An 18496-nucleotide genomic window follows, 5' to 3' on the forward strand; every position below is an offset into this window, starting at 1 on the left:
GGCAGAATCGGGCTGTATTGACCCATCGGCACTGCTGACTTCCTTAATGTTTGTATATTTCATTATATTCCATGAATAACACAATCAAAATAATTAATCCTTTAGACAATGCAATATAAATGACTTCATTAAAACTGTTAGCTGTCCTTGGCTAGTATAAAAACATTTTATTGTTAATTGATAAATATGTAAAGAAATCCAATTCATTTGACAATTAAAATAATCTGATTTTAAATAAAAAGGACATTAAACCGCCTCTATAAGTTTTATTAGATTATATTAAACAAATTTATTATACCCACCAGCAAATTGTCTTGAAATGTTATGTATTATGTTATACTGTGAAATATATTTGTTATAATATGTTATAAGACCTGTTCATGTAAAACAAATAATAGGAATGATATATAGAATCAATAAAAATCAACACAAACTGCTGAATTACATTTAGATAATTGGCATAAGCGTTTTATTTTTGCGAAATTTTTAAACTAGTTTCAACAAACACAGAAAATATTCTGATTCCAATTACGTATAAAACTTAATGTTGCTTAAAGCCCCTCAGGCTCTCACGCTTCAGTAATTCCTTAATACTTGGAAGCGCACGAGTAACGGACGGAAATACGCAAAAAGTTACGAATAATTTGCATAAAAAATCTATTTTAGATCATTCTGTGATTTTTTATCTACTAAGACATTCCTTATTAAATTATTTGTTTAATAATGTTGGCTTCAAATTAAAATTGTGCGTAGATACTTAATAAAGAGTCTCACGGAATCAACAATTTTATTGGAATTTTTGTATAAAATTTAACGGAACAATATCTACACGATAAAAAATAATTTTAACAAAAAATTAAACCGCCTTCAAAAACCACTCAAAACCAAAAATAATTTCACATAACAAGTATATATTGGATACCAATTTTGGAGTCGGTGCCTAATTAAAATTGCTGCCTACCCCTGACACGGGGAAAAGATGTTATGCTATATGTATAAGTATGGGAGAAGTACAGTCAACCAAACTCAATGCAAAAACATAACTAAATACGTCACAGGAAAGCTAAATTCGCGATTTCGTTTTCTTGGACGACATAATTATTCTAGTTTTTTTAATTTTAAAACCAAACTACCGAAGCGATCTTGAAAAAATTTTATGGGACGAATCTGGAGAGAAATTCTTTCGAATAAAAAAAGAATTTTCCAAATCGGTTCATAAATGAGCGAGTTCTGAGGTAACAAACATACAAAAAAAAAAAAAATCACGTCGTATTGATAACCTCCTCCTTTTTTTTGAAGTCGGTTAAAAATAATTAAAACAATCAAAGTAAAGATAACATCTTCCACAAATATGATGTTTAATTTTTATTATATTTATTATAAATTTCGAAAAGATAGCTTCTAAAAATTCGGTCAGCGCGCCATTTTGGGTGCATCGAATTAAGTAAATTGGCCTTTCCACCGTTGTTATAAAGACGAACGTATATTCACTGCGTAGGTGTATACGCACCGACAACGCGCTAAAAAGTAATACATATCGGAGGAGACGCTATACATTTAGGATCTGTGTACGCTCACACACAATCAGACACATTAAACAGTATAGTTAGTAGTAGTATAAAACATCCCGCACTTGATATTCAAACTTCGAAATATGGTACTTTCCGACGCTCAGTAATATACATATTATCCACAGCACCCAAGTCAGATACAACTCCCACGTCTACCTTACCTTAGCCTACATATTTATATTTATTATTATTATTTTGTAACTAAACAACATGTACGTGTCACATAGTTTGAATAAGTTGTATACACTTTTATTTGGATTCTGACTAGCCATTAGATCCAGTGTAATGTAATTTAGATTATTATTGTCAGTAATTTGTTTAGTGTATCTTCATAAATAAATATAGATCGCACATTAGGACCAAATTTGTGTTTCAAAAGTTATTACCAATAGGGGACCGGACTCATTTTTGTTCTTTATTATTATCAAATATTTACGTTATATAAATTATAACACAGAAATAATTATTTAAATCCGGTAAAAAATCAACAAGTTATAAGCCTTTAAAGTTCGGTAGAAGGGGTAAGTAACAAGAAACAGAAAAGAGACGTAATACCCACATGTGACGTCATAGGGCATTACGACGCGTGCGAAAGAAAGAGATGAAGCGATATCCCCACTTCGCGCCCACTTCGGCGCATAGTAATATTTGAAATATGAATTACTGGCTCATTTTTTAACCAATTTTAATGCAGTTTTCGCAGGAGGGTTTCTTTTTTTTATTATTAACCATTACATATAGAATAATGTACAAAATCAAACACAGGCCGGTTATTGGTTAGTTGGTGTCTTATTTAAAATAATCGTGTGGCAAGATGTCACTGCATTGTTAGAGATTAATACTAAAATAACATATTTACAGAAAATATGTTAATATGCGCATTCAAAACGTGCAAATCACGATTAGTGTTTTGCTATTTTACGGTAGATTGAGTAACCATGACATGATCGCAAAATTTTTGTATGACTATCTTCCTAATGTCTTCTCTATATAATCTAGAACTCCTTGCATACATTAGACCATTAGCGCAAATAAAATACGACATCTGCATAGATTTCTACAATAATTTAATTTGAATAATTAGGCTAAAATAAGAATTCGGCTCATTTTCGAGGTCCGACACAGCTACGCGCTATTTCGATTCTATTTTCTCGAACGAGTTCCATTCATCGATGCATTCAAGGCCATCTAGTAATATTGACATAGCTTTTAACCGAAGGTGGCCGCTATAGTCATTTTGACGTTGCGTTAATGAATGAAACTATACCTATGTATACGTCGCACTCTTAATAAAATAATGTCCTATTTCAAAATTGTTAATTTGTGGCAGTCGTCGGAAAACTGATATGCTACCATTTTTTGAAGTTGCTATAAAATTGATCGTATTAAAGATAGGTAAAGTAAACTAAAAGGTCGCAAACACAAATTGGTTGTTTCACACCACACTTCCACACAACACAATTCCTACACATTGTCAATTTTGGAATGGGTCATTTATTAAGAGTGCGACGTGTCTTGAAAACAACATTTTACCATAAGTTATTTATACGATAAATGTAAGATATAAAAAATCTAAAAAATAAATATTAATAAATAGTAATTTTAATTTACATGCACTCAGGTTACTAGTACACAAAGAGAATTTGTCGGCGCGACAATATTTTCAAGTCAGAAATACAAACACTATATTTGCACTAAAAAATAAAATAATCAGAAAACTAAAATAAATATAAATAAAATGTAATTTTAATTTATATGAACTCATGACTCAGGCTATTAGTACATAAAGATAATTTGTCAGCGCGGCAATATTTTTCAGTCAGATATACACTTACGCACATCATACTCGCTAAATAACCAGAAAACTAAAACCAGGATTTCTGGCGAAAACATTTGTTGTTCATGAATGATTTTTGCCATAACGTTGTTAGAGGTAAAGACGAATAAATGGTTTCATTTAGTAACGCTCTGTAAAAATGACTCGTATATCCAATTTTTAAAGTAAAAGTATTTTGTTAGAAGAAGAATTCCGTTTAATTAATTATTAATTTATAGCAAGTCTTCAAAGTAAACGATACATCAGGACCGATTTACTTTGACTTCGATTTTACAACCTAGATAACATCAATCCCATTTGGTGATCTTTAGTACCAGATAAAACTGGCACCAGAAAAAGAACAAATTGTCTTCCGATCTGCGATACTACGATCTTTCGCTGTCACTAGACTAAGGCGACATTTAAGAATACATCAGTCACCAATCGTAATGTCTTCTATAAATATCAAATTATTCATATTATTATCTTCTTCCTTAACATTTCGATTAGTCATGCCATTTACTTATCTATGAATGATAAAAATTGCATTGAATTTATACATATTTATATCTGACCTGTTATTATTTATAAGTGTCGGTATAAGAATATAATAATGTATTCAATATTATAGGTTACCTAGCTCATATCCTTAATTCAATACCTAGCTAATAATTTTATAAACGCGATTAGATTTTAAGAACCCATAATTACATATTAAATTAACTGGTTAAGTTTTTGTTGGTTCATTGTTAAATTAAACTTTATAACAAGGTTTGACGATAAAAACAGCAATCCAATCTTTTGTATTTACATTTATAAATTGCATATAGCCATTAGTGCATTAAAATATTTTTATCGTAATTTTAAACATAAGCTGATATAATCAAATATTATACGAGAGTAAATAACAGGTTGTTTATTAATATTAACTCCGTCAACTAATATTGGTACCATTATTATTTAGATCGTCCAGAAATGGACATTAGACTATTGAAGTAGACATGTCTAAGATATTAAAACAACAATTAAAGGTGCGTACACATTTGGCGAAAGTGATTGCGCGACAGGCATGCGAATTGATCGCAAATCTTTTGCGAGTCACATGCGTAGAGACAGTCCCGGATGTTGAATTTCTCATAAAATCTGGATAATGCCGCCCCCGACCACCTATATTTTTAACTTTGTCTTCATCATCATCATCATCAATTCGCGCCCCGCGGGAAACAATAATTTATGTATAATGTTGTGGATGTCTCAGTAGTCAAAGTTGCGTTAATTATGAGTTTTTTTTTCGTCTGCCAAGTTTGGATTTGTCTCCCTCTGAATTCGCCGCCCGGGGCATGGTTCCCAGCTCATCCGGGGGCTAAATCCGGGGCTGCGCGGAGATCAACTTGTTTACCCTGGCGTTTACATCTTATGACATAATTAGACGGCAGTAATTGCGATACAAATGTTAGACAAATTTACTGCGTACACTTTAGAAGTTATCACAGCCGTTGATTTGACGCTGATTATCGTGTCACAATAAGGGTCGTAATTAGAGATTTAACTCACAAATGGACATTCAATGTCTACATTTTTATAATAGTAGTGCAATTAAGTAGTTGCAGTACAATTCTGTAAAAACACAGGTAGGGTGGAGTGAGGTAACTTACCGCCTTCAATAAACGATCTCAATTATTTCGAACAATTTCATAGTTTTTTTTTACCTTAGTAATGACTTATTTGGATAAGATTATTCTTAGATTCGGATCGATGATTAAAATTGAGATTGTTTATTGAAAACGGCTGTTAGCTATCTCGAGTAAAATTATGACATAACACCAGTGTGATAATGGACATCTTTGCAGTACTTCTAACAATAATTTACGCAGTATCGTATAGCATTGGTATAAAGTAGGTTGGTTTATATAAGTATGATAGTTGTTTGACAATAATATATTTCACAATAAAATCATTTCGTACTGCGGCTTCCCATGCATTTTATTTGTACTAGTACCACAGTTATGGGATTTACTATTCAAAGTTTACGCGCGTAATGTTTGCACTGTCGTTTAAGTTCCAAATACGATCACAGGGCTCTGTTCAAATTTCCATTATTCCATTCCAAAAATTTACTTTAAGAAAATCATTACGTTAACGACACGATATCGAATAAATTCGTTTTAGAGGAACAGAATACCGATTAGCGTGAATATATCTGTGTTTATTGTGAATTATGGCTTGCTTTAACTGTGAACGAAAACATCGTGAGAATAGCTGTATATCTGAGAATAATTTTGAATGCCATCATGTGAAGTCATGTGTAGTAATTATTGTAAAGTCTGCTAATTCGCACTAGGCCAGCCGGCGCACTAAGGCGTCATCCCTCTCAGTAGTAGAGGAGGCCAGGCCAGGCTAAGCCCAACAAATCTATAAATATCTGACACTAAAGTTCAGTGTTATTTATATTTCACTTTAATCAAAATATACATCTATAATTATAGCACTCGTTTACATTTTTGTTGACGTTGACGAATGTCATAAAAAGTGCTAACTGTTTGCCTTGTGTTGCTTGTTTGCAAAGTGGTGACAGTCGCAGCTACACACGTGCCTTGCGCGTGCTATAAATGCTCCCGATGTGTAAACACCCTTATAACATATGATATTCTAAAATCTGATACAAGACTATAAAAATAACGTATGCGAGGCAACATCGCATTTAGATATTGTGTCATTCAAATACATCCATTATAATGTATTTATTAGTCCTCGATTCGATTCGATCGATTGTTCATTTAATTATGTTTCATATAACAAAAGCGTAAAGGTTAAATTTGTACACGTGGAGGGAAGCGTGCCGTGACTGTACAGTTCGCCTAAACGTATCAACAAAAAGTATAGGTTTTTAATTTTTTGTATGTCAAAACGGTGTATAATAATTTATGTGTGAGAATTATGAATGAATTATGTGGCGTCATTTTGTATCGCTTCTGATTTGCAGCTTGATAAATGTTTTGTTTGCATTTAATATTTGTATACATCTTCGCGCATCTATAAATCATTTTTGATGTGTTGATGTCCATTTTGTGTTGAGCTATCGTTTTTGGAAATAAATTGCTATGATAAAACTAAGCGTTTATAATATAAAAAGCATTAGTATTTTCAAATAGGACCTTATATTGGCAATCGTTATGTGAGATATGTTAAAACTTAAAAAATTATCACTAAAATGTTTCAAATGTAACTTTATTTCACAGTACTAGAGGTTATACTTTCACAACAACTTCTTTGTAAATGAGGATGTTCATTGACTACCACTCAGAATATAAACTACCCTCGTGTTTCCAGTTGTGTTCTATAAAATATATTATTATCGAGTGTCATTAGTGATACGAGCACAAATAATTGTTATTATAATATTATGTTGTAAAAATAATATCAATTAAATAAATTAGCATAAACATAAATTAGATATTCTTAACAGATATAAGTCACAATATCTTATTTATTTATTCAAATATCGATATTTGAAATATCCAAAGACAAGGCTTTAAATCTTTCTCGCATCATTAGAATCACAGTCTGACCGTACCAGTGTTATATTTTCAAACGCGGGACCTTAAAACTGCCGTTCGGTCCATTAGAATAGATCAGAATGATAAGGCTTTAAACGGAACTAAAATTATTGGAAGATTGGAATTTTCTTCAAATTTCATTTTGACAATGGAATAAATCGTTAACATATTGTTTATTTGCAACAAGCAAATGTGTCGGATCTGGGGCCTTATTCTCTATCCCGCACGTTATTTTGACAGTGCGTAACAAGCACGTAACACAACGTATCATGTTTAGGACTATAGAAATTTGGCTTACAGAATACCATTCCACGCACATTTCTCGAAGATAACATGACCCGGCCGCATTACGCGTTTACACTATCATAAAGAATAAGGGCCCTGTATTGTATGTCCTGTTTGATGTTGGTATGTATGGTATGGACAATTTCTTTATTCTGATGGTAAAATAGTGGAAGAAATGAGCAGTTATGAACTTAGTGCATTCTGTATGCCATATAACGATGAATACATACGTACATCGTTTTATGCATTTACTTTTTTATTTCTCATGTATTCAGGTTTCCTCACGATGTTTTCCTTCACCGTCCAAGCAAGCGATAATTCAGAAAGAATACACACATAATTTAAGAACAGTCAGAGGTGTGTGCCCTTGGGATTCGAATCTGCGGACGTTAGAACCACAGCCAACTAGACTATCGCCGGCGTGTGCGTCTTGTCTTTCAATTGTATAAAATATGACGTCCAAAACATGAGTCATGAATCGTAATGACATTGAGTTAATAAATTAATCTACCTGTATTATTTAATATTTTTTTTTTGATAAGATATTTTGAGTGACAGTGAAAACAAGAAAATACTTCTTTTCTTTATTTATCGCCAAATGTATTTGTGTAGTAAGTACATACGTGAGCAGTATCTCATATGCGCAAGTGTGTTGTGTGCTACCGCTTTGTATTTATGTAGTCAAACAACAATGTTGCTATGGCGTTTTGGTTTCAAACATATTTAGCAAAATAAAATTACTGATTACTCATAACAGTATGAAAATTAATGCATGCAATAATAGCAGTGCAAGCCGAGTATGCTCCGTTTGAGTTAAAAGACGGAAAGAATTTACTACAAGTAATGCAAATGCAATCTCTTCAAAATCGAACGGACTGCCGAGACGAATTTCCGTAGGTTCAAAACCCAAGGGCTCGTCAGATTTTCTTAATCACGTGTGTATTCTTTGGAATGATCGCTTGCTATAACAATAAAGGATAACATCATGGGAAATCCTGCATACCTAAGAATTTGTAAACAAACATTTTGAGGGTATGTAAAGTTTGTCAAACCGAACTAGACCATCGTGGTGGATTAAGACCTTAACCTTCTTAGTGGTAGAGAAGGACCGTACTCAAAGTGGGACATTATACGACACAAGGCTATATTATTATAATGAGTAAATTCAAGAACTGAATAATAATTTAAGATGCTTCAAAGGAACAAAGTTTGTGTTATAGGAAAACTAATAACCGGTGTAGGAGATTGATCCGACGGAATAATTAATTATAATATTAATTTGTAAGTTTAGATATAAAATTGTCATGTATTATAATAACAAAAGTTCTATTAGAGTGAAAATTGTGCCATTTATAATACGAGAGAATTAATTAGATCCGCCCATTGACCATGAAGGCTTCAAAGTATGGAAATGTAGGAAAAAAAATAAAAGTAAATACCGGAAATATGAGTTGGATTCGCGTACCGAGGGATCCATACAAATACCTTTTTATTAATCAAAGTACATATTTACGGGTTTTAGATTTTACCCTTCCATATACTGTAAAAATTGACAAATTTCGTGACTTTAAGTCAGCGGGAAGTACCCTAAAGAGATCATGGAGCGACCTATTTATATACATTATATACATTTCAATTTGATACATCTACGCGTTTCTGAAAAATAAGGCTTTATAGATAGGCGGACAACTAATTGATCCTGTAAGGGTTCCTCTTGAGGTATAGAATCCTAAAAAGTGTGAAGTTTCAGATACGTCGCTAGGACAAGGTCTTGGTAATCTTTCCTTGACTACATCCTTTTTGTTTCAGTAGATTTGATAGTAATATGATGACATGTTCTGTTTCTGATGACTGCTGCTTTTAATGAGATAGGCGTCATGATGGCTGAAAAACATAAGATGCTGCACAATACTCTGCTATCCGCTACTAGATAAAATTTTTGAAGCAGGTTTTCTTTAAATGAAACTAAAATACCTACATACTATATTCGTAAGATTTTTATATATTTTAAGAGGTAAATAATGCATTGAATAAACTCCATGCCCATATTCCATGATGTAATATTTTGAGACTAAGAATTAGTTGAACTTTTTATTACATAGGCAATCAAACAAGAGGGTTACCATACGTGATCATAAACGGGCTTCGGTGATGCGCATAATAATAATAATAATATCAGCCCTGTATTATATACTTGCCCACTGCTGAGCACGGGCCTCCTCTACTACTGAGAGGGATTAGGCCTTAGTCCACCACGCTGGCCTAGTGCGGATTGGTAGACTTCACACACCTTCGAAATTCCTATAGAGAACTTCTCAGATGTGCAGGTTTCCTCACGTTGTTTTCCTTCACCGTTACAGCTAACGATAAATTCACAAAGAATACACACATGATTTTTTAGAAAAGTCAGAGGTGTGTGCCCTTGGGATTTGAACCTGCGGACATTCGTCTCGGCAGTCCGTTCCACACCCAACTAGGCTATCGCCGCTCCAAATAGAAGAATCATGTGCCGGGCTTAATAGAAAATAAAGGACACAAAAGTAGAAGAGTAAGAAAAGAATAGAAAATATTTTTTTAACCTTTTACAAATACACCGGACTTTCGAGTGACCGCTTTAGGCGCTTGCAACCCTTGGAAATTCTATCATTAGTTACTAAGTTAGCTGGTAGATAGCGGAACTGTATTATATTATAAGACACATTGTAAATAAGGGAAAAAAAACCCTTGGAAATTAAAAGACCATGCTGAGGGCAACTCACTAACGGGTTACGAACCTCGGCTCAGAGCAGCCACTGGGTTAGGATTAGACATCAACGATTAGGGAATAGAAAAGTGTTTGAGCGTCTGTAAATAATTTAGATTATGATTTTTTTTTTATTCTGTGATGTACCAACTGTATGTAGTACATCGTTTTAACAAGAATCTAGCCTTAAGACTAATAAGTTATTTAAATCTAACCTAAACTTCTAATGAGACTATGACTAAGAATATGTCCAATAACACTTTTCTTATTGTCATTTCTCATTTCTTACTGCAGTATGTTGCGCTGAATGTTCACTAAACTAACTCGAAGGGTTTTGTCCTCTTCAGTCTTCTCACTAGGTCCGTGTTGTCAAGGTAGGATTATGATTTCTTATATTTACGCGAATGTTAGACATCAAAATTAGATATTGTTACTTTGACTTTACGTATGACCAACACCTTAGTCCCCCTGTGATCAGAAAGATTGCAGTCTTCGAAGCGTCGGGAGGAAACCAAAATATTAAAACCGCGATAAAATCCGAAAAATAGTTTAATATTAAGCTGGATTTATGTTATAAAGATAGGGTTATTATGTTATGTTTACATAAAGTTTTTTTTTTCAGATAGCTGGCACAGCCCACCAGCCAGTGTTCGGGTTCATTTACAACGAGTTCTTGGACGAGCTTGGGGTCGGTACGGGAGCCGTGACCGTGGTCTACGGAGTGTTTCAAGTCACGGTTGCTGTTGCTGGTAAGATCCATATCAAACAATTTCTAAATTTGGAGATCATTCTCTTCGAGTAAGCCAGTTCATCAAGCCGATCTAATTAGACATCTCTCATCTTTGTCGATAAGCAAACTTGAAATTGTTTTAAAAAAAATCGAATTGAGAATCTTGCCTTCTTTAAAATGTATAAATGTTTGTCAAATACAGGGTTCTAGACAATACCTAAAGAATTCCGAAAGATTAATATTTGTCTAACACTGGAACTCAAACTAAGCAAGTGCTTGCATAAGTACTACATCACAATATAATTACGCTCTTCAATTTTATCCAAGTCAAGTAATATCTATACAGGCAACACTAAATGATTTACATGGTCTGATAGCCCTATTCCGTCTACGGGGCATATACGTCTTTTTGCTATTATAGACATTATAATCGAAGGACGGTTTTCATAGCCACATAGGTACACGAGCCAATAATCCTCTATTTACCTATACGGCTATCAAAAATATCCCTTGAATAGAACGCCCGTAAATACAAAAAGACGGATATGCCCGCGTAGACGGAATAGGGCCTAATGACAACACACAGATCACCTTTCACTTTCCAAATAAATTCCCTTCTAACATCAATGAACAGTACATCAAAAAACGAGGTCCATAGATGCCGGACATAATTACATAATAACAGTAATTCTATACGTTTACGTGTCAAGTTACAAAGTAATTTTTGTTTGTAATCATAATAACTTAATATACCTTGAAAACGTGAGGCCTCGGGCAATTCATTTCCTTATTTATTTACAATCAAATATAATACAAATTGATTTAGAAAAGTGTTGCGTAGTATCAAGTAATACCGTTCAAAATCAATTACACGGCGCATGATTGGCTAGTTTGATGAGAAAATGACTTAAATTTTTATCACTTAATGAGTCGTAAATTGAAATATTTCTTAATTAAATTGTTAATAACATTCAGGTAGCATGAATCGGCCCTTTTTAAGTTATTAATCACTTAAATATTATAGTTTTGTAAATATATTTTATGGTTTAACGTGTTTATACCATTTATATATACTATCGAATTTATAAGAGTGTAAAAATTTTAGGACACGAGTATCAATCAATCGTTCTTAATTTTTTTTTTTGTTTAAGAAATGTTTAATTTTTTTTTATCACTTGCCTCTACTAAACCTTAATCCTTGAAAAATTCTCTATAGGAATTTTGAAGGTATGTGAAGTCTGCCAATCCGCACTAGGCCAGCGTGGTGAATTAAGGTCTAATCCCTCTCAATAGTAGAGGTGGCGTGAGCCTAGCAGTGGGTCAGTATATAATACAGGGCTGATTTGATTATAATATGTTACATAAAGAAACGTATCCAGTTTTAAACTACAGAATCGTCAATTCGACCGAAGTAGGTACCCACTGTAGTCGTAAGAGAGAATCAATGTTATGTAGTTGAAGATATTAACGGGGAATAAAAGCCAGAATATTTTAATCATCATAATTTTATCTTGAAGTTAAGATCAATTAGCTAGTCGCGAAAAGTTACACAAATCATTAACTGAAATGTGTATAATTTTTGCTACAGTGGCGTAGTTGAAATGCGTGCACGGTACGACCATCGCTCTGTGGTCATGATTTCGAATCCCGGGTCGATCAGTGATATTGGGTTTTCTCAGTAACACCCCCGAATCAGGAATTTGTGCCTAATTGATGGCTCGCCACCATCAATCACATCATAGGACGAAACACACATTATGAAAAGTCGGTAATTCGGTATGCACTCTGTCTACCTCTTCGGGGATAACGCGTAATGTGTTTGCTTTGTTTTTTGTATACGTAAAATACGTGCTGTGCAGAGACCCGTAGAATGACATAAGAGACGAAAATTACATTATACTCTCGGATTAATTAAACTATAGATAAGTGAAAAGTATTCGGATAAAACATTTATCAATAAAATTAATTCGCAAGAAACTTTAACAGGTACGGCAATATAACCCCAATGGACTGGACGGTAAGCGGAGTCGGGTGTAAATAGAATGTCGACGAGAGATTACAGTTGCCACAATTATGCCGGCCTATTTAAAATAATATTTACGCACAGTTTCGTTCGGTTTCGTCTCTGCGTCACATAAATTGAAACTAATTGCCGACTAACGTCAGTCAATGCCGCTGACTGGAACATATGTCGACGTCCTACTGCAAATTTCACCAATGCAACATGCAACTGCGGCTTTGTATATGACAGATTGTTGGAAATAGGTCTCTGTCACGGTAGTCATTAAGAAATCAGATCGTATGAGGTTTTGTGTTCCGACTGGACACCTAAAATCTGTATGAGAATTTATTTCGTAAAATCCTGAATTAGAGTTACTGTCTGATATTTTATGTCCCTACATGCCAACCCGAACTGGCTACTTTGTTTTACCTTATACCTTGTATTCCTTGTTAATTTTATCCCCAATTTAAAATGTCCGTAGTTGTATAAGTGCTCTTACATGTTATTTAGAAATAATAATAATTACTCTTATAAATTGCTTCGCCGTATCATAAGTGCAACTATGTTCGCTTACGTGATATATAAAGTATTTTATTTTATTTATTAGATAGGCGTCCATAGCATCTCATCATGAAACCGAATCGTAGATCTACAGCTTACTTAGTTTAATTAGGTTATCGTTTGTGATATCCCTGGTTTATATTGTCAAACAAATGAACAACAGATGATTACTGGTGGTAGGTCTCTCATATGTGAGAGTCCGCCTAGGTAGGTACCACCGCAATGTCGATTCCTGCCGCCAAGAAACAGTGTGTAATCACTGTTGTGTTCTGGTTTGAAGAACATTGTAGCCAGTGTAACTATTGGACATAATAATACTTAACACCACATGTCTCAGGATGGCGAGTGCAGTGGAATACCAAACAATACTTTGTAATTCAAAGTGTTGGATGGTGTTTCTACTATTATGGGCGGTCGTATCGCTAACCATCAGGCGAACGACAAGCTCGTCGCGTCATTCAAATCAAAAAAAGAGCAGTCATACAACATTGCTATTATTATTCTCCACGGACTATTTGAATAAATCACACTCACTTCCTTTATCCCCAAAGGGATAGGTAGACGCTCAACTAGTGCACCTTCTTTCCGCTATGTGTATTCCATCCCATGATGTAGGAGGGAGAGAGCCTATCGCCATACCGGGCACAAATTCCAGACTTAGGCTGATACTGAGTAGAAGATCCCAATATCTCTATTCAAATAAACAACACTTATGTTGAGCTCCACGTAATAATCGTATTAAAAATACATACAACTATCTAATATTTAAAAAGACAGTATCAATAGTGAGTTTTATAGTATCTGATGATCATCAAGTGTTATCTCATGATTTAGTGACTTACTTCATGTGTAATTAGCATAATAGTGCGGACTACAACTACCGTCTACTTATCATAAACACAGTGAATATAAGTGTATAGTGTATACATGAGACCTCTTTAAAGTGATTTGTGTTATTAATTACAAAAGAAAACAGTGCATTTAACACTCCATTCCCATTGTGAGTAAAAACGGCAATTACGAAAACCGTTTTTTTTTTATTTATTTAAATTGAGATCAGATTGAACGCCATCTATCAGCGAGTGGCAACAACCGTGAAACACTCACATTTGTCTTTTCAATCTTTTAACAACCAACGGGTGGAGCTGTTGTGAATTTTGCAATTTGAATAATTACATATTATAATATATTATATATTTTTTATAATGTCTCAACTATACAAATTCGGATGCTGTTCCAACCAAACAACTTCTTTAAAGAGTTTGAAATGCTGCAAATGCAAGTTAATATATCACTATGATTGTATTGAAGAATTGAGAAAAACTAAACAGTTTAAAGACCTTACAAAAGACTTTAAGTCAACCTGGGTTTGTGCGACCTGTATTAAAAAGAATTCGCTAACCAACCCGTTGACTACTCCAATTTTCAGTCCAATGTCTGATTCCGAAAGTAATATTACAATGAGAAGAAAAGAAGCCCCAATGACTCCATCTGTTGATAGTAACTTTAGACAAATGCTCCGTGAGGATATGGCATCCTTGCTGGATGAATTCAAAACCAACATACTTCGCCAGTTTGATCTTCACACCAATGAAGTATTGAATAGATTATCTCGAGTAGATGAGTCTCTTATTTGTCTGCAAAATAAATATGAACAGGTCGAAAAAGATCTCGTATCAAAGGAAAATCGTATCAGATGTTTGGAAAAAGAAAACAACGAACTAAAAATAGACATAAACACTCTCAGTTCTCGTCTTAACTCAATTGAACAACATTCTAGAGCCAGCAACCTCGAGATACAATGCATACCAGAATTCAAATCCGAGAACCTATTAAAGACTATTAAGCAAATTGCAAATACTATACACTACAATGTAAATGAAACAGATATTCACCTATGTACACGTGTCCCTAAAGTCAAGAAGGATAGCAAGCGTCCTCGCTCAGTTGTAGTAAAATTTAGCTGCCCAAGAATACGTGATGAGTTCTTGGCTGCTACAATTATGTTCAACAAGAAAGCTGCTACCGTTTCTGACAAATTGAACTCCAGTCATCTTGGAATAGCAGGAGAGCGACGCCCTGTCTATATCAATGAACACTTATCTTTGGCGATGAAGAACGTTCACGCAGCTGCCAGAGCCAAAGCTAAAGAATTAAACTACAAGTTTGTCTGGGTCAAGGGCGGTATTGTATACATGAGAAAAAACGAGTCGTCTGATTATAAATTAATTAAAACCATAGAGTCTTTGTCTCAGATACAATAATATTTAATATTTCTTTGCTGCCCTCATATTTGTTGCAATTTTTGTTTTTTTTATTAGATTTTTTATTTTTACTTGATATATTTTGTCTGTCATTGTATAATTTATAAATTGTAACACATCTCAATAATAGAAACAAAACTAAGTAATGGGCAATTATTTTATAATCTGATGACTAATAAATTATTTACTATAATAGAAATGATACAAATTATGTATTGTGTACCAATAAATTACGCGTTCTTCCAATGACAGACAGTATTTGCGACAATTTTTGATAAAAATACATTCAAACATCACTTATTAGTTGTAGTCCGCACAAACGTGCGCATATTATGATCTCAAATATTAATTTATCTTGTTATTACCAAAACGTCAGAGGTCTTAGATTAAGTACCATTAAGGTCCAACAACAAATTCTTAAAAATAATTTTGATATAATAATATTTACCGAAACATGGCTTAACGATAGTTTTTTTGATTCTGAAATATTTGACCATAGATATAATGTGTACAGACGAGACAGGGAGAGCTCCCATTTCTTTAGACACAAAGCCAAAGGAGGTGGGGTATTAATCGCTATAAACAAAAAAATAACATCACGTCGACTATCTGAATTCGAAAGCGATTGCGAAGACATATGGGTTCAAATTGAATTTAATAAATCGGGATTGGGTCTTAAACTGTGTGCGGTTTATTTGACCCCGCCTGTTACTCAACAATATCTAGAAAATCACCTAAATAAATGTAGCGCTGCTTTTGACTCTCGTGACACAATAGTAATAATTGGCGACTTCAACTTAAGTGGAATAAAATGGACACTCAACACAGACGATTCTTACACTACACCAAGTAACTACACCAATTGTCCTATCAAAAGTAATTTAATTGATTTTATGGCCTTAAACAATATTAAACAACATAATCACATAACAAACTGTAGCGACAAAATTCTCGATCTTGTATTTAGCAATACTAGTAATAATATAAAGGTCAACGATTGCACCAACCCTTTAAGGAAAATAGATACACTACATCCTCCTTTAGATATCACAATTGGAATAACGTGTAGTCCCAACAAGATTATTAATAAATGTAATAAAATTGAAAGATTCAATTATAGAAAAGCCAACTACGAGTTTATAAATCTTGAACTTAGTCAAATCGACTGGTCAAATGAGTTTGTTGAGTGTGTTGATGTTAATGAAATGGTAGAACAATTTTACGCCATAATTAATAGAATAATAAAAACCCATGTACCATTCTCACCAAAGTCAAAATGTAAGTACCCGGTTTGGTTCTCACGAACTTTAGTGCGTATGCTTAAACGCAAACATAAATATCACGTCAAATACAAAAAATATAAAAACTCCTTGGACAAACTAGAATTTGACTATTTACGTCATGATTGTGATCTCTTAATGCGTGAATGTTACAAAACTTATATCAACTCAATTGAATCAATGATACTTAAAAACCCTAAATATTTTTGGACTCACGTTAAAAACATGCGTAAAAACAGCTCAAATTATCCACTCTGTATGACCCTAAATGATACTACAGGCCACTGCACTAAAGAAATTAATGAATTGTTTGCAGTTCATTTCTCCTCTGTGTACGAGAAGGACAGTAACAGCTCTAAAAATCACAACGATATGCCTACGGTTTTCGGCCAAGAAATTCAAAACATCAGCATCGAAATTAATAGTATACGCCATAAACTCAAGCATCTAGACCTAACTAAAGGCGCTGGCCCTGACAACATACCTCCCCTTTTTGTTGCACGTTGTGCTGAACAATTATCGTCTCCCTTGCATAGTATTTTCAACAAATCGTTATCCTCTGGTATTTTCCTACTAAATGGAAGGAGGCGCGAATTGTACCAATCCACAAAAGTGGTAGTAAGGAGCTCATCACAAATTACAGACCTATTTCCATTTTGTGTGGCTTAGCTAAAATATTCGAATCCCTGGTATACCCATTTATTTATAGACATGTAAAAGACCAACTGTCATCAAACCAACACGGATTTTTCACAAGGAGATCCACCAATACGAATCTCGTGCAGTATGTAGATGAGGTAACATTAGCTGTTGACAAAGGCCATCAAGTCGATGCAATCTATACGGATTTCACCAAGGCATTCGATAAGGTTAATCACCGCATATTGATTAAGAAACTTGCAAAATTCGGGATATCAGGTCCCTTGCTCGATTGGTGTACATCCTACTTAAAAAATAGAGCTTCAAAGGTCGCGATTGATGGACATGACTCAGTTCCTTTTGTTGCGTATTCAGGGGTCCCTCAGGGATCAAACTTGGGACCATTACTTTTCAATGTTTTCATAAACGATATTACTAACATTTTCAAACATTCTAATTACTACTTGTTCGCCGACGATCTTAAAATAATACGTACTATACATGACTTTGACGATGGAAAATTACTCCAAGAAGACATTGATAACTTAATATATTGGTGTATATCCAATAAAATGACATTAAATCCAGCAAAATGCTTTCATATTAAATTCACATTAAAACGTAATACTTATAACACTAAATACACTATATCAGGAGAAACAATAAATGAAACCACTAATATCCGTGATTTGGGCGTAACACTAGATACTAAATTAAGATTTACCACTCACATAGATGAAATGCTTAATGCTGCCAACAAATCACTTGGTTTCATTCTTAGGAATGGCAAAGAATTTAAAAAGTCTTCTACCACATTAATGCTATACAACAGTTATGTAAGGAGTAAGCTAGATTATTGCAGCACAGTCTGGTCTCCTCGGTATAATGTACACATTAACAGAATCGAGAAGGTACAAAAGAAACTACTTTACCACTTGTCGTACCGGTTTAGGCCACCTGATTATGTGAGATCTTACAAAGATAAATTATGTTTCTTCAAACTGCAGTCCTTAAGTGAGAGAAGAGATCTTTTGAACTTAGTCTTTCT

General features: G+C 33.9%; 2 protein-coding genes across 5 annotated transcripts in view; one reads left to right on the forward strand and one right to left on the reverse strand.

Annotated features, from left to right (window-relative positions):
• Positions 1 to 18496, reverse strand: part of LOC115448648 (solute carrier family 12 member 6) — a 601928-nt gene that overhangs the window by 397461 nt on the left and 185971 nt on the right. The gene's annotated exons all lie outside the window — the stretch shown is intronic.
• The window catches only part of LOC115449893 (monocarboxylate transporter 9), a 37905-nt gene that overhangs the window by 3800 nt on the left and 15609 nt on the right, over positions 1 to 18496 (forward strand). Inside the window, exon 2 of one of the 2 annotated variants that reach the window (XM_030177783.2) lies at positions 10595 to 10721. In XM_030177783.2, coding sequence (XP_030033643.1) covers positions 10595 to 10721 — 127 coding nt within the window. The remainder of the gene's footprint in view (positions 1 to 10594; positions 10722 to 18496) is intronic. The other variant, XM_030177784.2, reaches the window with a different exon arrangement.

Source organism: Manduca sexta, chromosome 25 (genome assembly GCF_014839805.1).
Source record: "Manduca sexta isolate Smith_Timp_Sample1 chromosome 25, JHU_Msex_v1.0, whole genome shotgun sequence".
Classification (NCBI taxonomy): Eukaryota; Metazoa; Arthropoda; class Insecta; order Lepidoptera; family Sphingidae; genus Manduca; species Manduca sexta.